The sequence below is a fragment of the Falco rusticolus genome, chromosome W, assembly GCF_015220075.1.
Source record: "Falco rusticolus isolate bFalRus1 chromosome W, bFalRus1.pri, whole genome shotgun sequence".
Classification (NCBI taxonomy): Eukaryota; Metazoa; Chordata; class Aves; order Falconiformes; family Falconidae; genus Falco; species Falco rusticolus.
This window is the reverse complement of record NC_051209.1, coordinates 5,848,576-5,875,397: the sequence shown is the minus strand read 5'-3', so window position 1 is coordinate 5,875,397 and position 26,822 is coordinate 5,848,576. Positions and strand designations below refer to the sequence as shown.

General features: G+C 38.9%; 2 protein-coding genes across 3 annotated transcripts in view; both read right to left on the bottom strand.

Moving 5' to 3' along the window:
- Positions 1 to 12,988, bottom strand: part of NEK5 (NIMA related kinase 5) — a 30,301-nt gene extending 17,313 nt beyond the window's left edge. The window contains 8 exon segments of the mRNA XM_037372580.1: positions 940 to 994; positions 2,081 to 2,167; positions 4,371 to 4,441; positions 4,549 to 4,632; positions 6,607 to 6,704; positions 8,234 to 8,330; positions 10,115 to 10,255; positions 12,887 to 12,988. Of these exon segments, the coding sequence (XP_037228477.1) occupies positions 940 to 994; positions 2,081 to 2,167; positions 4,371 to 4,441; positions 4,549 to 4,632; positions 6,607 to 6,704; positions 8,234 to 8,330; positions 10,115 to 10,231 (609 nt within the window). The 5' untranslated portion in view covers positions 10,232 to 10,255; positions 12,887 to 12,988.
- A 29-nt stretch (positions 12,989 to 13,017) lies between these two features.
- On the bottom strand, positions 13,018 to 26,373 carry NEK3 (NIMA related kinase 3). Of its 2 annotated transcripts, XR_005101743.1 has the most exons (16): positions 26,140 to 26,373; positions 25,219 to 25,312; positions 24,909 to 25,006; positions 23,833 to 23,916; positions 22,709 to 22,776; positions 22,503 to 22,589; positions 21,334 to 21,388; positions 19,192 to 19,392; positions 18,770 to 18,839; positions 18,128 to 18,174; positions 17,143 to 17,245; positions 16,599 to 16,745; positions 15,507 to 15,641; positions 14,713 to 14,839; positions 13,703 to 13,797; positions 13,018 to 13,039 (listed from the first exon to the last, which is right to left on the bottom strand). XR_005101743.1 is itself a non-coding variant. In XM_037372467.1 (15 exons), the coding sequence occupies exons 1-15, from the start codon at positions 26,254 to 26,256 to the stop codon at positions 13,770 to 13,772; spliced, it is 1,461 nt and encodes a 486-aa protein (XP_037228364.1). In that variant the 5' UTR covers positions 26,257 to 26,373; the 3' UTR covers positions 13,622 to 13,769. The 2 variants fall into 2 exon arrangements, 1 of the variants encoding a protein (XP_037228364.1); XM_037372467.1 differs by lacking the exon at positions 13,018 to 13,039 and having other exon boundaries at positions 13,622 to 13,797.
- Positions 26,374 to 26,822: the final 449 nt, after the last annotated feature.

Genomic DNA, 26,822 nt, shown 5'->3' with positions numbered 1-26,822 from the left:
AGCAAGTTCTTTCTAAAATTACCATTTTATTTACATGGCTGTTTTGAAGGTGGTGTTACCAAAATTTGCCTTAGCTTCACTTGCATTTCCTGTCTACATCAGCATCTGGTCCCTGCCTTCAAATTAAAAAATGGGCAGCAATACAGAATAAAACATATAATATGCATAAGAATTAATATTAATGTTTTCTCACTTTGTGAAATCTGAAATTTTCTTCAGCAATATCCCTTTGCTCACAGCTCAGCCCAATTGCTCTCCCTATCAGAGCTGCTCTGCCATCTCCCACATCCAAGCTCAGCAAAAGGTCAACTTCTGCTGAGCCCAGGAACCTGATCCTTTTCCTGTTGCTGGGATTAGTCTCTGCTGTGTTCCCTTCTCCACATAATACTCACAGGCTGAGGATTATCTGAGGCTCACATCAGGCCGAGGACAACACAGCTTCCTGAAGATGCTATCAGTCTGTTATTTTCTTACATGAATGTGCAAACCTTCAGGAAAATGCTTCTGAGGAACGTCAAACTGCTTTCTGGGGAGATGTGGGCTTCAAATTCTTTAGAAAGCATAGATTGGTATTTTCAAATAGAAATGAGTAAAATTATATGCCTAGACCCTAATCTTGAAATTTGGCTTTAATTCATTTCATTGTTCATCTGCTTTTTGAAAAAGTTTAGTACTTACTAAAGAGTAAATATATGTTCAGTGTGTGTATACACACACACACACACATTGCAGAAATACAACATAATAAATTGTACCTTAATATATACACAACAGACACAATATAAAAAAATTAACACCAGCAGTCATTCTTTAATATCAATAAATGAGCTGAAAATAATTCTATCAGCTGACTATGAATGCTATTATTACTACAGTTTTTCCCAGCTGTCCACTATCTTTTTCAATAATATGATAATGATCTGATTCTGTGGTACTTACAGGATGCTTTAGCGCACATAGCTCATAAAGCACACAGCCAAGAGACCAAATATCTCTGTGAATAAAAAGTCATTTAAGTTTCATGGAAAAGACTGCAATATTTTCATACATATAGTCAGTACCTCTTCTCAGCTCTCAAATTTATTAACATTAGTCCATTACAGATCAACATTGGTGCAACTTTTAATTTTCTTTAAGATGCACTGAAAAGAACAACTAGAAATTTCTTTTTTGTTCTGGTACCAATATTTGTATGATACCTAACTAGGTATTATAATTATAACTGGAAAAGGCACATGACATAAAGAATGTCTACTTACTATTCCTAGCAGGATGAAGGGCAAAGCTGCCTCTGGCTAACTTGATTGTTGAGAAGACAATAAGGGAGTAAACTTGTGTGAATAGCACCTTAGAGCTGAGATGCTAGTCTGGGCTCCAGAACATTTGGTATTGATCACATTTCCCACATAAAGGGGGTCTAGCCTGCTCAACTTTTCAGTGCTTCTCATCTAGTATTTTGTGTTAAACCTGAGTGAGCCTTTAAAATTCTCAGACCTATTTGTCTTTCCTGCAGGTGGCTACTGCAAAGTTACAGAATTGCCAATCTAGCAGCATTAATTTCAGTGTATTTTTATAAATCACAAATGAGTGTATCAAAAATTAATAAACTTGGAACTGAAAAGACACATACTTGCATTGGTTGTTACATGTCGGAAACAAGAGAAAAATTTAGCATTTGATGGAGAGCCAGAGAAAGCAAAGGGAAAAAAAAATCTATTTTACATTTCATGCCACTACTAATAAGGAGTATTAAAAGAGAATGACATTAAACTTTAAAGTACAATAATTTTATTAAAAAATATATAATTATGTTAAGCCTGTAAATGAATTGCAACAAATTAATGATTGCTATATTCTGGACACTAAGTCAAAATTCAACTGACTTGTACAGTATAACATAGTTGTTGTGTACAATTGATACACCTAATTAATGTACACAACACAAAACTTCACAAAGGGTGACGTGAAATTCCTGGTGCCCTGGAGAAATACTGATTTAAACCACGATATCACTAATATAAGTTCTCTCATGCCTGCATGCCCTCATGCACAAGCATATGAAAGAAAGACAGAGACTTACGTTTTATTGTTATATGGCTGATTTTCACAGATCTCAGGTGACAGATAATAGGGGGTCCCTACACAGGTATGGGCAAACTCCATAGTGCTAATGAAACACAATGAAAAAAATGGCTTACACACTGAAAAAGTTTACACGCAATTGAACAAGAGGCTTCTCTACTCCAGGTGAAAAGCCCACAGAGGACATTATTTCTGTTCTCCAAACAGTTGAATAATGGAACACCCCAAGAACTACTTAAGTATTTCCCAGTTCTGTGTAAAAATGACCAACTGTTCTAATAGTGGAGAGTGTCTGCACTTAAACAGAAAGCACAGAATTCCCTTTTCCCTACTTTTCACCAGCACTGTAATCAACATTTTCAAGGAATGTTTATCATTAACACAGAATTCTGAAAGCTGTCAAAGACACTGCAAAATATTAGAAGTCTCCAACATACTCGCTGAAGTAAGAATATGGGAGGTGGTAATCAGTCACACAAGTCAGAAACTGTGGAAGGAGGACGTACTGTTCAGAAACTAAATGAGTAAATGAATTCTAGTTCCATCTCTGGAACTTGTAAAGGTGTAGCCAAATAACACCAGTTGGATTAATTTCACTTGCTTTCAGGTATCTACTCTGTGGATGTCATCAAGAGTCACTGGGAAGTCAGTGGAGAGAAACAGGTACTCACAGAGTGTGATTCCTCTCACTCTATACTAGATGTCAATAAAGTTGTAAGTTACACTTTTTACAGAGTATGTGAAGTCTGAGTACCAGAGGTGCCACAGACACTGCAAGTAAAAGTATTGGACACTATCTTACATATTGGAGAACTGCAATGAAAATGCCTTTTTATACCCCAGAGGAGGAGGAAAAGACAGTCTAAGAAACTTTTTGGGTTTGTGTGGCAAGGTTTTGGTAGCAGGGGGGCTACAGGAGTGGCTTCTTTGAGAAGCTGCTAGAAGCTTCCTCCCCCATGTCCCATAGAGCTGATGGCAGCTGGCTCCAAGACAGATCCACCACTTAGCCAAGGCTAAGCCTGTCAGTGATGGTGGTAGCATCTCTGGGATAGCATATTTAAGAAGAGGGGGTAAAAACTGCACAATAGAAGCTGCAGCCAGAACAGAGGAGTGAGAATATGTGAGAGAAACAGCCCTGCAGACACCCAGGTCAGTGCAGAAGGAGGACAGGAGGTGCTCCAGATGCCAGAGCAGATTCCCCTGCACCCTGTGGTGAAGAGCACAGTGAGGCAGGCTGTCCCCCTGCAGCCCGTGGAGGTCCATGGTGCAGCAGATATCCAAAACCACCTGTGTACTTAATACACGTACACAGTTAGGTACATCTGAAGAAAATGAGCAAATCGCCTATGTTGGTTAAAGTTATCTGTTCTCTTTACTGATGCTGTGTAGACAGAAATGTGGTTAAACTTACACTGACCTAATTTAGGGATAGAAAAAGTTTTAACAAGTGACTTGCAGCACATGGAGTACAAAGCAACTGAGAAGGACTGATGCTAAAGGAGAATCTGCAGAGGAAATTACCTTTCCACAGAAAACCTAAATGGTGGACCTTCTTTGCCACAATATCCTGCCAAGGTCAAAGATAATCAAGCAGCTGAAAAACAGATCAAATTCAAGAACTGTCCCATTGTCAGCATGCCCTCTGGCATGTTTTGGCCACACCAAAAAGCGTTCTTCCTAGACAACATCTAGCCACTATGCAAGACAGGCCAACCTTGCCCCCAAAGTCAGTAAAGATAAGGCCACCCTCTTTGGGAGAACACATTTTGGCTGTATGGATGCATGCCATGCTGTCCCATGCCACTCCCTCTCAGGCCCAGAGAGTCAGTTCTGGCCCTTTTAAAAAAATTAATATAGGCACAGTCTTGGAGGACATACAAAGAAAATATGTACAAACTCTTCTTACACTCTTTCCAAAGTTTGTAGTGCTCTTCGCTTTCTTTTCTATGAGGTGCTAGAAATGATTATCAATGGCTGCAAGAACAGGAGCTGTGCCTCCAGAATCTCTTTAAGTGAGTTCCACAAACAGGGAAAGCCTGGGGCTTCCCCACCCTACCTCATTCGTATACCTCACAGAAGTCCTGTTACTAAGCTAGATATGACTGTGGTTTCATGCAGAATGGCATGTTCTAGGGTAACAGAAAAAAATGTAGCGTCAGAAACTTTGTATCCCAACCTCCTGAACAAGCACAATCCACAAGCAGTTGCGCACGTTCAGGTTGCATTTTGAACATTCATAAACAGTCCTATTTGGTGTAGGTCACAGACTAATTAAAAAAGGCGCTTACCTGTTCAACTGTCTTGCTATGCCAAAGTCTCCAAGTTTTGCTACCTTTCCATTATTGCTAAGAAAAATGTTCTGCAAATAAAACCAAAACTGGTATGTGAAAAGAAAACACAGCAGAGCTTCTTAAGCATATTTTTTACAAGACAAAATCACCCCCTTTCTGATACTAATTTTACTACCTCTGCTTTTACATCTCTGTGTAAAATCTTCTGGTCATGAATGTGCTTCAAGCCCAAGGAGACCTGCACAAACCAACTCAGAATCTGCAGTGAAAGTTAAAGGGAACAGATACCTATAAATTTGTGTGACTAATGTCCAATGGGGCATATTACTGAAATACATAAAATTAAGACAACAACAAAATCTAAAATATGTAGAGCATATGCAATGTAAAATGTAGAAATTAATACTTTTTTAGTTAATGTCATAGACTTTTTCTTTCCTTTTTTAGTGCTATCACAAAACTAAATGAAAACAGATATTGGCTCTACTTCCCTTATCCCCATCAAGTTTTCACTGACTGTGACAGGACAAGTACTTGAACAGGGACTGAAGAATCACATCAAAGGACACTAAGAATACTAGACCTTTATTTAGAAATGAGTGAGTTCAAATAACAACCAAGACAGAACTGGGAAGTGCTTCTTAATCCTCAGTGGCGGAAGTCAAACCACCTAGGTATAATATTAGTACTCTTACTGAATGTGGTCCAGAAAAAAACAGAAAAAAAGGGTGAAGGACTGAAATGTGGTGAAATGCAGGTATGAAAAAACCTGCATAATAAGTAAGCACACAGGTTTATCCTTGACCCAGTACAGCTCTTAAGCATATATTTAACTTCAACTATACATGTGTTTTATTGAATAAGGACTTTTGGACTCAATTCAGAAACAAAAATACAATGTGTTTATATGCTTCTCTATTTAGGAAAATTGATGGCCATGAAAGACTGTGATTCAAGTAATAATCTTCTACTTAGTTAATGCTTCACATTAAGCAGATAATTTCCTGAATAGGGCTGATGCCACAAACGATACTTTCTTAGGTATACATTTGAAAATATAGATATTTTAACATGATGTTACACTGAGCAATTTTCTTTCCTTTCTTGACTGGCAGATGTATCTTTATATGTTCTATATATATTTATATATTTACATGTTCTATAATCCATTCTTCTGTCTGTACTTCCTTTCCATTTCTTTGGATATGTATTATTCTGTCTCATTGTCAAGGGGTTTTGTATGTCAGTTCTCTCTTTTGTGTTTTCATGATATGTGGTTTTGTCCTCTATTTGCTCTCATGTTCTCTCTACCTCTAGTATGGCTCACAATAGGATCTTAAAATTCATTATTACTGAACCAGTAATTCACTTCCAACTAACTTCTACACTAAGGAGTTCTTCTTTTACTAAAACAAACAAACAAAAAAGTCACAACACTTCTTTTCCCCCCCCTCTTACGCTCTAGAGTATATTTCCACTAACAGGTTTGATACTACCTGTCTAGTTTGTAGGTAAATTTTCATTGTACCTGCAAAAGTAGAAGACTATGCATGATTAAATAACCTCAGAGCTCATTACACTAAGTCCAATATGTAAGAGAAAATTTCCTTCAGAAAGCTTAAGAGTTAGTAAAAAAAGATGAGTAAGTAAGGAATAGTGGGAAATTCTGTTTCTGTGAATTGCAGTACTTATCTTACTCACCTATTTACAAAATAAAATGTAAGTGAACATGGTTCAAAAGCAATCAGATGTATGGGCTTGTTTCTCTGTGCTGGTTTAACAATTTAAATGGCATCAGAGAAATCTTGACCCAAATGAAAAGAATGAGAGATTTACCACTGATTTCAATATAAAGCAGGATATGTCATGATGCAAATAGCATAAAATGAAGAATTCATATGCAATATATCACCCAGTAATTCTAAAATACCATTTAAAAGAAAGTATGGCTTAGTAGGTGTACTACTAATACGAAGAAAAAGTACATCCACAATGGAAGCAGCAGTGGGAGGGAGGGTGGATAAAAACGGCATCAAAATACTGCTAATGAATTAATTTAAGGTCTCACAGCAGTGTGAAACGCAAACTCTAAACTCCCATTAAAATTACCGAAGTTTCTTTTAAACATTCAATAATTTTAATAGGCCAGAAAAGAAACAGTAGCTAGTACCGGACAATTCAAACCATATGTTTTACATGATATGTTCTTTCCTCTAAATATATCTTCTTTCACCTGGTCCTCATCAAAGAGCACTCCATGCTGCATATTTATCCGCTTCATTAAGTCTCCACCATCACAGTATTCCATCACAATATATAGCTTGTTCTTTTCTGAAAGGAAAAGTGTAGAAGAATGGCTGCAGAAGCATGGCCTTAGAATCTCTGAAGATCTGCACAATCCAGGCCTGGTATTAGAATAGGCCTGTAACCAGAATTGTACTGAAGTTGCTGTGCTGAAGTTAACAAGAAAGGTAGCCTTGAGCTATTCTTGAATCCTGAGACCAAGTAATTATGTTGTGCCAACAGGCCGTGGCTGTAACAAGCTACAGATAGGGATAGGGAGCGGTATGGGAATATAGGGAGTAACAAACTACAAGGCTGAAGCACAGCAACACAATTAGCTACATGGATAGAATGCTTATTTTAGTCATGATAATTAGGGGTGTGGGAACCGCTCGCGTTTAGAGACTACTAACCAATTATATTTCTGCTTTACAAATATGCATGTGTATCGGTTCTATATAAGTAGTGTTAGAAACTAATAAAGCTGAGCAAGATGCATAACTCATATTGAGCGTCTTCTTGACTCCGGCGAACCCTTCTCCCCGACAGAAAAGTATAATTTTTCCTTTATTCCTTTATTACTCGTTAATACAGCAATAAATTCTGTTTATTCTATACAGTCCTTCTTTCAAAAGGGAGTAGTTAAACCTCTACCTATGCCTCCATTTCAAAGAGTAATCAAGAAAAAATGGACACTTCCAGTGAAACCTGATGCAAAACTAAGATGTGAAAATATATTTAAATGGAGATTCACCAAAATCTTAAATACATGAGAAAATCCTCAAAAGACCACACTGATAGAAAGACAAATGTTCTTACAGGCAATGCTTAGTAGAATGCCTCACAGCTGAGGTTGTTCCCCAATAATTACCAAATATACAGTTAGGCTTAGGGAAAAGGTTAAAAGTAGACAGCGTCCAAACAGCAGAAATAAACAGCAGGGGCCACTTAGTATGGAAACTCACCCTATTCTTAACTCTCTGGGGTCCAGAAGACTACCAGATTTATGTGTCCCTTAAAACATTTACAGTTCTGATCACAGAAAACAATTTGAACACAAGCTGTAACTATAGCATTTGTTACATAAGGCATTGCTTATGACAGATGTCAGCAGGAAAAATAAATATAGGGATTTAGCTTTATGGAGAACAGACTTCCTTCTCTCTCGGTCCTGAAGAATTCTGTATCCTTGAGTGATACCTCAAAATATGGCTCACAACAAAAGACCAACAGGGCCTGTTTCTTGCTATACTCAAAAGCTCTCTTCTTCCATTGAACCTCCTAGAAAAGTCTCATTAAACTCTGGACTTCTATTGAAGATCAAGACTAAAGTCCAACTTAAGCAATGCAGACACGCCAGGATTTAGCATTCATGCCACAATACCTTAGGTCCCACCCACACATATGGAGAGGGCAAGTGATGACTGAATTTGATTCCTTATGTTCATTTTTAGGAGTTGGGACATGTTCCCACTGGTGAGTAAGGGGCTAGGGACAGGCTTAATGTTGGACAATATTAACAAGGTAAGTTTTGCTGCCTATAATCACAAATAAAAGAAAAATGTTTAAAAGTAAACCTTGCAAAGAAGCATAGAAGGTTACAATATTTGCATGCTTCATCTTGGCCAGAAGAATAACTTCTTTCTGAGAGGGGTCTTTTTCTTTCACAGGCATCTACAAGGAATGAAGTAACTATATGCTAGCAATAATATATTTAACTCTTTTACAAAATAGTTATATTGTTTTCAAACCAGTCCCACAAATACAAAAAGACTGTGTACCAAGGGGATGCAGAAATATTATAAAATAAGATGTAAAATAGCAGTTTGCAGTGCTTGCTCGGAAATATATCAGAATATTACCAAAGTTAGAACAACTTATGATATTTTACAAACAGGCAAATGTATACCTTTAAACTTTTTACACAAATGCTATTGCTAAGCTACCTGATGAATAGTTAAACTCTAAAGTTAAACTTCCCTTAAGTATAAAAAAATAAGGGTCTAGATGATTCTTTATTCCTAATATAGGTGATCTCAAAAGAATGAAGTAAAAAGAAAAGAAGTCCTTCATTTTACAGTGTTGTTAGTTCTTGCAATTTTTCGGACAAACTCTTTGCCCTGTTACATTAAATGGAAAACTTCTATTTGGTTCATTGTGATCACACTTTCATCGACATTACTTCTAAAAAATTCATGTCTCTAAGTACCCATCCATCAGAACATTCTCTGTATTTTATAGAAAGTTTCTTACCCTCACTCTTACAAAATAACCTTGCAATGTAATCCTCCAAAGATTCAGAAGTCAGAAACTGAAATGAAACACACTTTACATATAAAATAATTCTTATGACTTCAAGGTAGTAATTTTCTGTATCCAGCTTCTGGTTTTTGAATGAGTGGGATCCACAACAATCTTTTTATTAACTTCATTTTTCTATTTGCATCCATCAACATCTAAGATTAGAAATGCATCATTTTTTATTGGTTATGAGCATAACGAGAAATTATTTTTTTTTATTTAGCTGTCATACTGGATATCAATTTTTCTGGGTTTGCAACTGGAAGTTATTACAGCTCTTTCTAGAACAGCGTATAAAAAATCATTCCAATTCATTATAATTTTCTCATATATTAGAAATCACTCGTGTGGCCCAGAATAGCAACAAAGACCTGTCAAAAGCATGCAGGCACTCACTGAAATTGACCGTTGAAATCCCTTTATTGAAATCACAGGGAGTTTAATTGCCTGGCTTTCTGGAACTAGATATAGGATATGGTATTCCTCTAATACCAGAGCTAGTGACCCGAACTGCCTCTGTACTCAACAAAGAGCGCTTTTGTGGGCCGATTCAGTCATTCTAAAGCAGAAGTCTAAAATACACACGATCAACAGCTTCCTAAAAAATACGTATTTCTCTTGTTCTCCAGAAAGCAAGTCTAGCCAAACAGCTCAGATGCTGACAGCAACAGAATGGAAATTTAAAATTAGATGAGATGAATCCAACTGCCATAAACAGAAGGGAGAACTGAAAAGAACTCCGTTGTGAATTACCATGTCTGAAATATGGATGAGAGGGAAAAAAAAAGGAAATTAAAAGCTTAAGGAATGTATCACAAAATTGTGATCTGTTATTTCAGCGGCAATAGTTTCATCGTAGTTGAATCATCTGTTATAAAATTTGAATTAGGTAGTGTCACATGTAAGTAGAGAGAAGTTTTGAAAAGAACAAAAATGCAGTAAAAAGTAAAGACTGTTAATACCAAAATACCTGCTTTGCCTATGCTTGCAAAATCACTAAATTAGCAAAGCATACAGTCTTTGGAAAGTTTAACTCTATATAATCAAGATGGAACTCTAAAGGAGACAAAACATAACCCAAGTTCATACCCTAGCTAAATGTAAGTAGCACAATCAGGTAAATAGCTACCATTACCATCCAGGTTTTGCTGGTTTACCTTAGTTAAATCGATCTCTTTGATAACACACTGCTCATTATCCAGTTTTCCCTTTGCCAGGAATATTTTGCCAAAAGATCCTTCTCCAATTTTTTTAATGATTTCATATTTATCCATGGTGTCTTCGTCTTAAAGCAGTGGCTAAAACAAAAAGGTCCCCAAATGAATATTGCATGTAGTCAATGCTGTAACATCTGAGTTTGTACTACTGAAATGGACACTACCTTTTAAGACTGTCATTTTCGTCACATTTTTTATTACATTTTATCACGTTTTTATTTCTGATGTTGATTATTCCTGAATGCCACCTCCTGGAAGTCTGCAATTTATTGCTGATCTACACTTTGAACAAGCAGCAAGTTTATGAGTGTGTCATAAAGAAAAGTTTGAAGCTTAGTCTTAGCACACATGAGGTTTAAAAGCAGTAGTTAAAACAGTAGCAATAAGTCTGGCTCATTGTTTCCTGAAGTTAACAATACTGCAGAATTGTTCTTTTAATGGAAAAAAATAAATTATAATCTATTTCATGTTTGATTTAGTTTCAACTAACGTGACCTAAGTTGGCAGCAAAATGGAAAGCCGCTGCACTTTGCAGGAGCTCACTGCAAGAGCCGTCGGGCACTCAGCAGCCGTCTGGAAGCCTCTGGCAGAAACGGTTCATATCACCGGGTACTTGCAGCGTATCCATAAGCAACCTTGCACACATAAATATGAGCAGCCGGTATAAACCTGTTCTTCGTTGGCCTGAGCTGTAGGAAGGGAGATTTGCTAAGTTACTGCCAGGCTTTCCCCCCAGGCAGGCCAGGCAAGCCGTGTAGCTGCCACGGGAGCCGGGGGGGGGCTCGGTGTGCTGGCAGCTCCCGAGGCGCTGGGTGACCCCCAGGGCACTCACGGTTCGGGCGCTCGGGGCAGCGCCAGCTCCTGCTCGCAGCCGCTGCCGGGAAGGTGCCACACCGGGCGGCCGTGCTCGCACAGGCGTGAGGGGCTGCCCCGGGACGGGGGTGCGCTGCCCCCGCACCCCCGGCTGCCCTCGGCCCGCGGCACCGCCAGGCCCCTCACCGCCCTGGGCCTTGCCCCTGCGGGCACCCCGATGGAAGCGGGGCGCCGGAGAGGTGCGGCCGGCAGGGCCAGGCCTCGGGCCAGGGCGGCGGGGCTCGACGGCCACCACACGCCGCGGGGGACCACCTCCGCAGCAGGGCCGACACAGAGCCACGCGTGGCGGTCCGCAGCCCTCACGCCCGGGGGCTGGGGCAGGCGCCTCTGGCGGCCCCCGGGTGCCCATCCGCTGGCCGCGCTGGGGGGTGGCTCCCCGCCGCCGTCTCTCCCCGGCCCGTGCCGCCGTCGCCATGGCGCCGGGCGGGCAGCCCTTACCGGGCCTCCCGCGGACTGCGGCCCGGCCCGCCGCCGGGGGACGCGGTACCCTGCGAGCGCTCCGCCGCTCCGGAGCCGCGAGGGCCAGAGGAGGAGGACCCCCGCGACGGAGGTGTGGCGGCAGCGCCGCGGCCAGCCCCGGGGCGGCGGGGCCCCCGCCCGGGAGCAGCGGGAGCATTAGTCCCCTCAGCCAGGCGCGCCTTCCCCCCGCGACGAGGCGGCTGTCGCCGCGGGTGGCCCGTAACGGGACTGGGGCGGCCCGAAGGAAGATCTCGGCTGCCGCAAGGTCTGGCACCCGCGGCGGAGCCTCACGTAACCTGCCCACGGGCAGCGCGGCAGGTGCGCTATGAAATGTCGCTGTACCAGATCCACAGATTTCCTACAGCTTTGCTGGTGTGTTACTCTCTATTACGTGGACACAGACTGGAACAGCTTCCCCAGAACTCTGCTGAGAGTGTTTCTGCTCTCCCCTGCTGTGCTTCTCTCAAGAAACTATCCAGTATGCAGCAGCCAGCACAGAGCACAAACCCCACACGGCCAATAATGCTTTCTGGCAGCAGGACTGTGTCTCCTCATCAAAATTGGAAAAGTCATCCTTATTTACCAACAATTAGCCTCCTTCCACACATGCAATGGCATATATAAAAATCTCGACTGAAGTCATTAAGGTAACAGCTCAGCCTCAAAGAGTTTTCACAGGATTTATAATTGCATGAACTCAAGGCTCAGATATGTAGTATAGCTAAATGTTTTCCGTAATTATGCCCCTTCAGACAAGATTGGTTATTCCTACTATGTACATACGGGTTTGCATGGCGATCTGGCGGCGGGGGCTACAGGGGCAGTTCTGTGAGAAGATGCCAGAAGCCTCTCCCTTGTCCCACAGAGCCAGTGCCAGCCGGTTCGAGTACTGGACCCACGGCTGGCCACAGGCGAGCCCATCAGCGATGGTGGTAGCACCTCTGGCGATAGCGTATTAAGAAGAAGGGCAAAACTGCACAACTGAGGCCAAAGAGAGGAGTGAGAATACATGAAAGAAACAGCCCTGCAGACACCCCCCCACAGGTCAGTGCAGGAGGACAGGAGGTGCTCCAGGCGCTGGAGCAGATTCCCCTGCAGCCCATGCTGAAGACCACGGTGAGGCAGCCTGTGCCCCTGCAGCCTGTGGAGGTCCATGGTGGAGCAGGCGGGTGCCCAAAAGAGGTTGTGACCCGCTGGAGCAGCTCCTGGCAGGGCCTGTGGCCCCGCGGGGAGAGGAGCCCGGGCTGGGGCAGGTTTGCTGGCGGGGCTGGGGACCCCGGGGGGACCCAGGCTGGAGCCGGCTGTGCCTGAAGGACGGCACCCGTGGGGGGACCCGGCTGGGGCAAGGTGTGAGAAATGCAGCACGTGGGGAGGACCCACGTTGGAGAAATTCACAGAAGACTGTCTCCCATGGGAGGGACCCCGCTCTGGAGCAGGGGAAGAGTGTGAGGAGTTCTCCTCTGAGGAAGAAGGAGTGGCAGAGACAACATGTGATGAACTGACCGCAGCCCCATTCCCTGTCCTTCCGTGCTGCTGTAGGGGGAGAAGGTAGAGAAAATCGCGAGTAAAGTTAAGCCCAGGAAGAAGGGAGGAGTGGGGAGAAGGTGTTTTAAGATTTGGTTTTATTTCTCATTATCTCAATCTAATATTGATTGGTAATAAATAAAACTAATTTCCCCAAGTCATGTCTGCTCTGCCCATGACGCTACTGGATGAGTGATCTCTCCTTGTCCTTATCTGGACCTGTGAGCCTTTTGTTGTATTTTCTCTCCCCTGTGCAGCTGAGGAGGGAAGTGACAGACCGGCTTTGGTGGGCACCTGGTATCCAACCAGGGTCAACCCACCACAATGTAATATTTCTGTATGTGGTCAAGGATTAAAACTTTACACATTCTCACAGTGTTACACCATCTCTTTGAAACATGACAAGGAGGGGATCTGAACAATGCTATTAGTGCTAATGCTTTTGACTAAACATTTCTGCAAAGCTATTACCAACTCAAAATACATTTAATATCTAGGCTTATTTAGTTATTTGAAAGTGTTCCAGCTAAAAAAGTTTGTCATGCATTTTCCACCCTCCGTTTTGTGATGCAGAAAACATGCCCACTCAGATTTTTTTGACTGAAATAATTTTATTTATAACTACAACTATTAACAACAATAACTTGGATTATAAATACTGGCAAGCCTAACCTCAGTTATTGTAGGTAAATTCAAGTTTTCAGTCACTGTGTTTCAATATCATTTTCAGTTCTGACACTCAGTCTGGGTCATCTTCCTCAAAGTCCCTAAAAATAGATTTCAGAATGTTATTTTGCAAAACAAAATACAAATTTATAAATCTGTATTTGCTTTCCCCCCCAAAAAATTACCCTACAACTAGGAGCAATTATGTTAAAAATATCAACATGAGAGACTTATTTCCTGAAGCATGGTGATTAAGGACCCAATAGACATTCTCTTTTGAATTTACCCAAATAAGTTTTATCAAAAGCAAAAGCAAATGCATCTAGGAGACTGCAAATGTGTTGATATTAATAGCTGGCAGCTGAACTGCAGTAATACATGCCTAAGAAGTTTATCTCCAAGTGCCACAGAAATAAACAATGACATAAATTGAGATTCTGAGAACCCAAGAACCCCCCCAAATCATACACACATCTGTAAAATACAGTATTTCTGTTCAGAGTGTGTTGATGTACACTCTGCTCTTTCAAAGCTAGGTCACCAACATTAAAAAGTTTCTACAAACATGCCTCAGTAATAAGGTACCAAAGTGATTTTATTTCACTGTGCATGAAAGAGCACACACATACAGCAAACATACTGCTAGGCAAGTGGTTTTGCCACTGGTTATGATTCCAAGGTCAGAGTGCAAAGATGTTTCACGCAAGAAGGTTTTGCACTTTCCTGTGGATCTAATTGCATCTCGTGCTTTCATTTTTGCAAAGTCATCAGCAAATTATTAGCAATCTGCTAATAACAAGCAACTTGTTTAATCTCAACATCATCAATAACCATAAATATAGCAAAGAAAACCTGTAAGATATCAAATACCACCAAATTTTAGTATCATTACGTAGGAGAGGGATGGATTTAGATGCTGAGAAAAATACTGATTTTTCTCAGGGGAATGTCTTTTTGGAAGAATCACTTTGAGGAACCAAAGAAAACAAAAATGCAAGGATGTCATTTGGACATACGTGTCATCATCATCAGATCTAGGCTCAAGTCTCTCAGAATCTATGACAATAGCTTCATGTTCACCATCTACTTCATCAGATGCTTCAGTTTCATCAGAAAGTGGACCTTTTAATATATTTTCAGAAGCTTTTAAAACACAAAAATGAAAATGTTAGAAAATGTTACCAAAATAATTTTCAAAATAAAATTATTAAGAATATGAATATGATATAGTCTTTCTAATTTGCCTGCGGTTCTTAGCAGATCCCAGTACAAGCTGTTACCTATTCTAAGTGGGGAGATAAATTAATAGTGCAGCTGATGTGCAGAACAAGTATTTACAACTGTGGCTGTGCACATCTATAGATGACAGTTATGTTTAGCTGTGCCATCTTACCATCCTGTCATCAAGATAAGACACTACTGACTTTGTGAAGGTGGGTTTACCTGATGGGACTACCGTGTATTTATTGCACCTCCCTAACACATACACCAGGCTGCTTAGCAGGATGGGGAACATAGAGCTCTACAGTGGCTGCATTTTTGCCACAACCTCATTCAGCTATTGAGCTGCAAGTGAAAGTCCATCATAAAGAGATGTAGTAGAGATGTACAGTCACTTGTGAATTCTAAACCTGGCTTTTTGTGAGCCCACGTTTCATTTGGTAAACAAAAAAACCTGAAATAGCCTGTTGTGACATGAATTCAAATGCACAATCTCTATACATAGGGGCTATGCGTGTAAAAAAACCCCCACCAGTCTTTATTAATAAACCTGTTTGCAAAAATGTTTGCTCACAAACTGGGGATTTACCTGGTTTATAAATTGTGTATGTTTTAAATGCTAAGCTGACATCTGCGTTACTGAGAATGTCCATCAGGGTCTGAGGAGTTTCCTTGTTCCACTGCTTACGTGGCTTGTTTTCACTGTAGTTTATAACGCAGCCACCTAGGTATAAAATCATTAATAAATACTACTTACATAAAATCGCATTAGCAGCATGGATTACAAAGACCATATTCAAAAGAGAAATACAGGAAGAAAAGAGTCTAGATGTTTCTGTCTGCAGCACCACTGACCTCTCAACACACTGAGGCTGACATTACCAACATTAAGAGGAAAGAAAATGTCAGAAGGCCACAGTGGAACCTTCTGCTATCAGGGAGTGCCTTTTAATAGCAGAACATCTGAATACATGCATTCTTCTGTCCTCTTCCCTTGCCCTGCATATAATTATCATGTAATGTTCCTACCACAGCTTGGGAATTTTCTAACTACTCATATCTTGATTATTTATTTCAATAGCATCTATTCACATTTACTTAGAATACCTATCCATAATCACATAAAATAATTATAATAATTGCATACAGTGTAGGGCATTTCAAAACCAAATCATTTTTCAGGAGAAACCCCATGTTATATGTTCTAATTAAAAGCTGTTGATGTGGAAGCAAAATCTCTGCCTCACATCTGAAGTATATCATTAATAGTTCTTGTCATTGGCATTATCTGTATGTTAAATGACAACAGAAGTAGAGGTATGGATGTTATATGCTCCTAATGAAAGACAGGCAGCGGCATTCTGCATCAGATTAATTCCTCAGTGTTACACCCACAAATGGTATACTAAGAGGAGGGTTGATAGGACAGTTTCTTAGCAATGATTGTAATTCTAGGGTTGCTAATGTTATCTGTGGCTTTCTTGCTCTTTGCAGTCCTCTTGTCACACAAAACCACTAAGAAATTCTCTTCAGCACAGTGGACTTGTTGAGTGTTTGTTACTAAATATTTTAAAATTATTTTGGCATCATTTTAAATATGTCCTGTAAAGTTTTGGCTTTTGAAATCTGTAAAGAATCACTGATATTACTTGAATTAAACCCATATTTAAATAAATCTTACTTTTAGCCTCTTCAGATGTAAAACTGGAGGAAAGCAAGGATGCATTTTCCAGGATATCCACTACAGTATTGGATATCTTCTTTTCCCATTGCCTCCTGTGGGGATGTGACACATCAGTAATTCCTGGGAGGACATCAGAAGTTTCTACTGCAATTGCAACAACAACAAAAAAAGGATGATAAACAGTATCTAACTTCATTCTCTGTCCATGCAAACTCTTACTAAGCATACAGCACTTCGCTGACAGTGATATCTGATTCTATGGGCACAAATCTGAACTTGGTAAGAGTTCACCATACATTTACTCTACACCAAATGTTTTCAGTCATTTTCTAATCCTTTGGCCAAGATTGTTTTTTTTTTTTAATTTTTCTTTTAGATCTCAGATAAGCAGTAAGAATCAATATCATCACATAAGTAACAGTGGCATGGTTTTCTATAGGTGCAGACTTGTATGCTCTACCTGTTTAAACAGCTGGATTGCTGACATTTAGATATCACCACACAGATGGAAATGCATCAGTCTTAAAACTGTACAACTTACCCTTTTCATTGGACTTCCTTTGTTCCTTTATGCCTTCACTCAAATCCTTAGTAATATTTTTCCTTTCTAAGGGGCTATGCTTGCTACTTTCATCTTTACTTTGCTTTAAAAGAATAAAGACTGTATTAATCATTATCCTTGTCGTCAAGAAAAACAAAGCCGTAACATTAACATGGCATTATTTGAGTTTTGCTGTAAAATGGGTGGTCTAAAGGTCTGAAAATGAATCCACTGACACCATGAAGCCAATTGCAATTGCACTGTATGTATTATTGCACTGCATTTCACACTGCATGCCATTTTTTGACATGTTTCAAGTTACACATATGTAGTTACTTGATGCAGTTTGTAGTTAGTTTTTTTTACATTTAAGAACAGCAGCAATATAAAGACAAATGAGTCATACTCCCAGGGAAAGGAAGATGCACCCAAATATTAAGCTCCTCAGACTGACAGGTTTATCAAAAGAAAAAAAAGAAGTGCTGCTGGCAACATGTTTTGAAAAATATACTCAATAAGGCTGCACTAGGCTGTGCTGTAATGTACCCATGGATGACTTCTTGGCCACCTGTGACTTAATTCTCCTCACCTGAAATCTCACATGGGCCCTAAAACCCACTGAAGATTATGTCCAGATTAGACCATTTTCACAGCAGCATGTTCAAAATGTGTCCCTAAAGCAAAGAAAATGCATCAATTTTTGCAGTATCCCAAAACTTAGAAAAATAGGAGAGGGTTTTTTGGGGGGCACAGGGTTTGACAGGGCTATAAGGAAATCCTCTTTGAAACTAAACTAATGTGAAGCATAAAAAAGTTACATGGGAAATGCACAGGAAAACTCTGTAATTTGAACACAGATGACAGCTGACCTAGTAGGCTGATCTATGATTCAGCATACTAATAAATTTCCATGTGAACTTTTCTGTAATACAGAACATTCTAAATTACTAAAATACAAATATTATATGTATATTTGAATACTTACCCTATTTTCTTTCTTATTATTTGAGCTTCCAGCAGCCATGACATTACCTGATACGTTAAGGAACAGATTCAAGAGTTAATGCCTTTAGCAAGCATTTGTGGTACAGTGGTATTCTAGAGGTATGACAGCAACACCACTGAACCAAGCAATGAAAATTATGTGAAAGCTTCTTCACAATTCAGTCAACGTAGCTCATTCTCAACAGGGAGTCCCTCTACTGAGTTCCAAATGTGTACAAATTTTGGTGTAACTAAATTTATGCACAAGAAAAAATCCAACATTCTCTCTAAAAATTAAATAATGAAAATAACTTGCTTCACTGTGTTCTGGGAAAGAAAGCACCATCATATTTAACATATATGCAACAGCTGAAAGGTTTGCCTATTTTAAAATTGAAAAGTTTAATTCTAACACAAATCTTAAGACCTACAATGTATGCATTGCAGCTTTGCACTGTACTTCTCATGTGGGAATATAATTTATGCCCTTCAAGCATTTTTCCATATAGATTCAATAATATTAGATTTTGAAATAATTAAAAGTAGATTTGAACATATAATACTGTTTCTAGCTGTGTTTAAGATCTTACAATTCCTAGCCATTTTATAATTTCTTACATAAATAAAAATGTTGCTGATTTACCCTTTGGCCTTGCTGCATTGCCTTCAAGTTTCTTGGTTTCCTTTAATACCTGGTCAAATTCATTTGCCATCTGGAATGTGTATGAAGAGATGCAAGTATTGTACCATTTTAAACTTTCTTAAATTACAGTATATGCTATTTGTTAAAAATAAACTCGCTATACAAAAGCATTGTAATGGATAACAGCTAACAATATTTAATTTTAGCAGCATCATGTCAATATTCAACTTTTATTTTCAAAACAAACCCTTCTAAAAACTGTTTTCTGAGAAGTCTACAGCTATATTTATGGCTTTTAGAGTAGGACCTACACAACACTACTTTTCATATTGTGATACACTAACAAACTACAAAAGAAACTGATTTAGTATCTAAAATGTACATACTGTTGCTTAAATCTAGAGATAAAGAATATACCATACCTCAGAAGGCAAACAATTTTTTACAAGTTTGGTTAAGGAACCTCTTGCAAGAATAGTACTGGCTGATGGACGATTCTGGGGATTTCTCTTAAACATCTGTTTTATTAAATAATGAAGTTCATAGGAATAATGAGATGGTAGTGGATTATAGGACCCTTTGCATATCTTAAGGATGAGCTGTTTCCAGCTGTTGGCTTGAAACTGCATTAAAAACAAACAAACATTAGAGCACGGAGCTTAAGCATAAGGTAGAAAAAAGCTGATACAATTTAAGACCAACCTTAACACCTATTATATAAAAATGCTTGGTATGTATTTATGTAGGCTGCCTATTACCATACTGATTTGGAACGCAGTCTGACAGTTTCAGGGCTCTAATTCAGAGGTGGGGAATGATGACCCTGAATCAATACATCAGTAGCTTTACATTTTGTAGGGCTATTACATAGGCTTTTGATTATGTTAACACTGACAGAAATTTGCTGAGAATGAAAATGTCATAGTTTGCATACAAAGTTTGTCTAAAACCAGATCATAACAGACATTGCAAACTAACCTGTACAACTGGAAACCAGGCGGGAGTTACTCCAATAAATTTAGGATTGTTCAAATTTTATTTTTATAGGAATTTGGAGGAAATTTGGATCATCTTGGTGTGCTTTACTTTGTATACTTGAGATCAGAAGCGAACTGCAAGAGTGAAACTATAAGCCAGGAAAGATGCAGACTTTGATTAAAAAAGAATAATCATCAAAAGTAGCCTGTAAAGGTACAAATTTCCTCTTGCAAATCTACATGAAATGGCTGAAGTTTTTACTTTCCTCAGCTAACTGTTAACCCGTCTTCAGTCAGGAATTACTGCTTCCAAGTATAAGTCATTGGTCAACTGCAGTATCAGCAGGGACAGCTATAACTATGGATGGCAACAGCCTGAGAGAAAACAGCTGAGAACTTCTATCCCCATGAAGAAAGTTTTCTCGTGGCACACCCCACTGGCTTGGCTGCAGAGTGCCAAGCATCCGTGGTGTGTGGCATCCTTTTATATCACCTCTGATAGATTATGCAAGAACACATGACCATCACATAAAACCAGACACATAATGTTTCACTGCTGCTGAAAAGGGAAAAATACTCCACTCCTTGGTATCTTAGCTCTGAGCACTTCCTGAATAGCTATGACACTGCCAACATCTTGCCACAGACCTACTTAGGTCAACACACATCTATGCACAGACTCCTTTATCACTCAGTTACGTACAGTGTAAACTAAACTCTTGCACTGCTAGTAGTTGCAGCTGTAGAGAATCTTTTGCTGATACACAGGATTTCATAGGATAGGATTAGCTCAATGAAAGGAAACTGATGATTAAAAAAACTAAGATGAAATAACCTTAAGTTAGGATGATCTCATTGTCTTGCAAAACACCCTGATAAGGGCTCTCATGTTAGCCATGTGTCTGTATATAGAAGCCAGAGGAAGTTATCAAATAAGAAGCATAGCATCAACACTGTAAAAGACAGTGTCCCAGAAATAACAGAAAGGCAGAACCATCCATCAAGGCTCCCACTGTCCCAATAGCAGGATAGTGCTTGGACAGTGACTTATTTGATTTGAAAAATAAGCAAACAGATATATCACTGATGCAAGGTACAAAACTGCTTATAGCTCACTACATTTTGCTATACTTGCACACAATATATTCTCACTAGCAAAGATTTTGAGTGTCCTTGCCTCCACCTTCTGTGATCATCCCGATCTTGTAAAACACAGTGCTCATTGCAATACCCCTGCAGATATCTGGAACCAGTCTGGCAGCTGCTAGACTCCTTAATAAGCCCCATATCACCTCACTGATACTGAGGAAAATTAACCAAGAAAGAAAAAAATAATTGCTTTCTAACAGTGTAGAAAATGGAGTGTTTTACAGAAGGGTCCAATAGGTCCCAAGAGCTGCTGAAAAACAGAAGATGTAGTGGAAGAGGGGTGGGAAGGGTGGAGCAATACTTCCCTCTTTCAGAAGCAGCAAGCAAACATGTCAGTCAAATATATAATTGACCGTGTATCCACCAAACTACACCTAACTGCTAATTAAGTTTTAAGGAATTCCAAACCTTTTTTGATAGCAAGAAAACTATACTTACCGGATGTCTAAGAGTGCACAGCTCATATAGAATACATCCCAGAGACCATATATTACTGTAGGTATAGAGAAAGATGAGAAATTTTGAGCCAAAAATTACAATTTAATATCCTGCCTAGAAAAAATGAAATTAATATGTGTACATAACTGAATTGAATAAACTAAAAAGAAATGTAAGCAACCATAAAAAACAATACAATTATGGGTTTAACCTCTCCAGTGGAAATTATCTTGCTTATTTTATCCTACCCAGATGTAAAAAAGGATGACTATCATACAGTGGTAGTTGGCTTTTTATTCCTAGAATACCTCTTCAATGATTTGATGCAAAAATATTTATCCTTCCACACTTGAAAGCCTTTGTATACCTTGGCCCTTAACATCAGAAGGCAGGCACACAATCCTAATCCTGAGAGCTGGAATTCTGGCCTTGTCATTAAGAGTTCTCCTACTGAGAAAAAAAACTTCGTCTTCCATCAAAAGTGCCACCTGCACAAGAAGCAACTGATGCCTTTCTTGCAAGAGGAGCAGAAAAAAACTTAAGTGCTAGAAGGTTTCTTCCCTCCTCTGGAAAATAAATCACTTGGTTCAGGTACAAGTAGGGTCACAGAACACATCTAGGGGAGGGAATGTAAAGTGACTTAGGATTTTGGGAGTCTAGGAGGAAGATGTAAACACCATACTATCAAGACGCTCTCAGAAGTTCTTGCATAAAGACCAGAACAACTGGGCTGTATAAATCTCATCAGTCCTGTAGCCATTATCCCTGCATTATCAGGACTGGCAAGGAGAGCTTAAAAAAATATGACCAGCCAAAAAAGTAAGACCAGCAAAAAAGACACAAACACATACATATATATATGTGTGCGTGCATACATACATACGTGTGTATGTTTTTATGTATATATTTACTCTCCCAAACACAGAGAGAGGTCTGCACACCAGTTTTCAAACTTGTAAGACTAAAGACACTGTACTCTTAGTTACCCAAGTAAGGAGGAATTTATGCCTCTTCATCTTAAAAAACCTGTAATTACCTCTTTCTAAATATTCTTCAGCTCAATATCTTCTCTAAACCAAATATGGATAAGCCACAAAACCAGAATGAGTCAACAATAAAAAGACATACATTAGTCAGGCATTATTTGTGACCACTGAAAACACTAATACCTTTTGTTGTTGTATGGCATATTTTCCCATATTTCTGGAGGTACATAATAAGGAGTTCCCACATATGTGCAAGCATATGACACCGGACTATTGAAATGACAAAGAAGAAATGCCAGATGAAAAGTAATTATTTAACAACTCTGTACTATTTATCAGTGGTAAAATAAAACTTTACACCACTGAGATCAGTGGAGATATCCACATACTGTGCAAGAAGGCATGCAGATCCAAAATCTCCTAATTTGACTTTTCCATTTTGAGTGAGGAAGATGCTCTGCATTTCAAGAGCATAGATTAACACAGTTAAACATTATTCTAGGAAACATTTCTGCAGTTTGTATATACAGAAAACAGTGACTATCTGTTGCAGAATGGCTGTGTGATCACGGCCATGACTCCCTTAAAGATCTTTGTGAAACAAAGTTAGCGTAAGTTAGCTGGAGCAGGCCTTGCAGCTATGCTGAGGCATGCTGATAAGGAAGCTGAGAAAAACACTGACCTTGTGCCTAATGTTGTAAATAACTTTGAGGAATTCACGTAGACAAGAGAGGAAAAAAAAATATGTAGCTAGCTATCCGCAGAAACCGCAAGTAGGAGGACGTATGAAAATGTAACCCTTTAGAGCTTAGCCAATCAGCAGATGACTAGTAGGCATAATTAACTGGAACTGTATATAAGACATAATCGCGCTGTAATAAATCGAAGCTTGCTTTATCACTCATATTGAGTCGGCTGCTTGCTTTCCCTCGCTCGTCGCAACTATCACTTCTGATATTTTATCCTTATATTTCCTTTTCCTTGCTTCTCCTAACATTTCCACCAAAAGAAAAAAAAAAAAAAAGTTAAGAACTATGTTTAAAGGGAAATAGAAAGGTTATATGGGCCTAAAGCTCCAGCATCAGGAACAGAGAAGAATCAGAGTTTAGAAATGCCTTATCTCTATGCTGTACTCGAATCACTAAGGTCACACTTTCTTCTGAATGTGTCTCTTTCTGCTAGGAAAGAGTAACAAAGAAAAAGTGAGAGGCAAGTTATTTACAAACTGCATATTTCATACACATTTTCTACATCTATTATTGATTTAAATTATATGCAGTCTGTCACAAGCAATTGGTGCAGTGTGGACATGAAGGGTACAGGTATACTTAGACGATGTTTACACCCACAATATTATGTCATCCCATACACTCCACAATTTCATTTACTTAATATTCTTAAGCCTAAATGAAAAACACAGCATGCAGCAGTAACAGGAAATTGTGAAAGAGGGATTTGAACTTTTGCATGCAGAAGAGAGTTTATTAATGGCAACAAAACTTGCTCTGTTCACCTTGGATTTGATATCCCTGTGCAACACACGTTTATCATGAATGTGCTTCACACCCAGGCACATCTGCACAAACCAATGAAGGATCTGAAAAGAGTAAGAGTTATAACAGCTCAATGCTGCATATAATGAATGCTTTACTAATAGATAAAAAACCATTAAGAAAAAAAAGCATGTTCAGAATACTTGGCAGTTAAAAGTAACTGTAGCATAATGGCCCCCAGTTAGCATGAAAGACTGAATTCTTCAAGATAAAGTATATTTTAACATGCCAGAAGAAATGTTTACTACCTGTGTCTAGAAAACTAATAATACATAAAAATAATGAAGCTAGGGAGTCACTACATGGCACTTTACCTGACGGTCATTTTATAAGCAAGTGAATTACAATTTTATAGTAAATTAGCAAATTAAAAAAATCCACACTGAGATAACATACTGTTTCTAAAAGGAAATGTATTCTTTTTAAAAGTACAAAATAAAGTTCTTGGAGATGTTTGGCCAACCTAAATATTATATTAGGGGAGGATACTGGTCTTTTCATTTTGATTAAGATGATGCTTCTAACTGTGGCAGGAAGCAGTTTTCAATCACTACAATGCCACTTTGGACCTTCTCCTAAGTAATATTATATCCTATCTGATAAAAGGAGTTAATGCCTGCTGAATGGTTCAAACATTTAACTGATACATAAAATGCAAGTATTTAGTCTCCTGGCTAGTTTCATTTATCTTACCAGAATGCTTTATTTACTTTCCATTTGCAGTACCTCTTCCCATGCTTGAAATTATGGCTGAAGTTTGTGTTAAATCCTTACTTAATTGCATAAATTTATGCATGCAAACCCAACTCTGTTTTTTCACACTGCCTGCACAATTCTCAGATATAGACAGCAATTTGTCTTTTATTCCTTTCAGTCCAGCTGTTCTGCTGGAAATTATCAAATCAAAAATGTTTCTATAAGTGTCCTTGTTTCATTTAAGGTGTTTGTATATCTATAATTTGTGTTATGCAATGCAGCATGCTTCAGTTTACATGAAAAAGGATTCCTAGGTCCTTGGTTCAAAACAATGTCTTACCTTTTCTTCAGGGAACAAATTTCCTCTTTGGTGTTTTATCTTTTGCATTAGAACTCCATCATCACAATATTCCATCACTATATACAGATGTCCACCAGCTAAATTTTAGGTAATTTAAGAATAATTAGTATTTTCGTTAGCGGAGTAAGTATGTTATTTTTACTATAAAGCTCCGACTACATGCTATGTATTAAATATTACAATAAACATGTACTTTGTTTATAATGTATTATAAACAACAATAAAAGTAATCTTGATCTCTTGAGAGTATGCAACTATAAACAAAGGTATTTTAAGTTTTTATATTTACCTTCAAATGATTCTTTATAGGCAATGATATTTGGATGTTTCATTTTAGCCAAAAGGACTGCTTCCTTCCTAGAGTTCTCTACATCAGATGAAGACTGAAAATGTAAGTATGCTCATATAAATGTCACACTAACAAATTTTCATACATAGATGATGCACCTCACTTTCCAAAAGGAAAGCATTTTTAAGAATTATTCTTCAGTTATTTTAATAAGACATTCATAAACTTGAAAACCCCATCATTTTTTAATCTATGGTTTATTACTAGCTGAAGACTTCTTCATTTTGGGGGAGGTGTGTGGGGTTTTGTTTCTTATTAATTTGAGAGGATATTTTGCTACTTTATTTAGTTACTTTTTATGTTTTGAAAATGCAGAACTATGTAACAAAGCAGCACAAAGACTTTGGAACAGATGACAGTCTATACTTCATGAACTCAGTATAAAGCCAAGTGCTCAGGTATTAACTGAGCTTCAGCCTCAATAAAGCCAGTGCCTCTCATTTTGTGATTATTTTTTTTTTGCTTAGCTAAGTGCAGAGAAGGTAACCTGAATAACTGATTACCAGCAATAATATGAGGCTAATTTCCTCATTAGGTGTTGCAGATGATGTCTATCCAGTGAAATCAATGGGAATGCAGCCAAGGGCATCAGCAGAACAGGGGTTTCATTCTAAGTGTCTTCCTATGTGCTACACTTCCCAAAATGTAGCCACATGCTTTCTGAAACAGATCAGATTTTGCTACCTTACTTATTATCAACATTGATTCAGACATAGTTACATAGTAGCCATACCATACACCTGTCTAATACACAAAACTCTAAGCAAAAATGTTCAGCATTTCAAAAATAGATCCAGAATTATATTGGTTTGTTTTTTGTTTTTAAAGTGGTGGATGATGTGATGTATGTGTCACACTTACCATGGGAAGTCTTATTTCCTTCATTGCATACTTCTGGTCACTGATTCTATGATGAACTAGGAGAGCTCGGCCAAAGGATCCCTCTCCTAGTATTTTCAACACTTTGTATTCTTCCATTCTTTACAAGCCTAGGTCCAACACACTTCTCTTCAAACACTCGCTTTCACAGGATGGTCTTCTAAACTTTATCATGACCTTGATTCATTCTTTTGAAATTTGTTGTTAATATAATCTGCATGAGGAAAAAAAACCCCAGCAAAATAATGAGTGATAAATGTGGGTACCTACAACCGTTCAGCATTACCACAAATACGATTCATAGAATCATAGAATGGTTTGGGTTGGAAGGAACCTGAAAGACCATCTAGTTCCAACCCCCCTGCCATGGGCAGGGACACCTTCCACTAGCCCAGGTTGCTCAAAGCCCCATCCAGCCTGGCCTTGAACACTGCCAGGGATGGGGCATCCACAGCTTCTCTGGGCAACCTGTGCCAGTGCCTCACCACCCTCACAGGAAAGATAATGTCTAGTCTAAATCTACACTCTTTCAGTTTAAAACCATTACCTCTTGTCCTATCACTGTAGGCCCTACTAAAAAGTTTGTCCCCATCTTTCTTATAGGCCCTCTTTAAATTCTGAAAGGCCACTTGTAAGGTCTCTCCAGAGCCTTCTCTTCTCCAGGC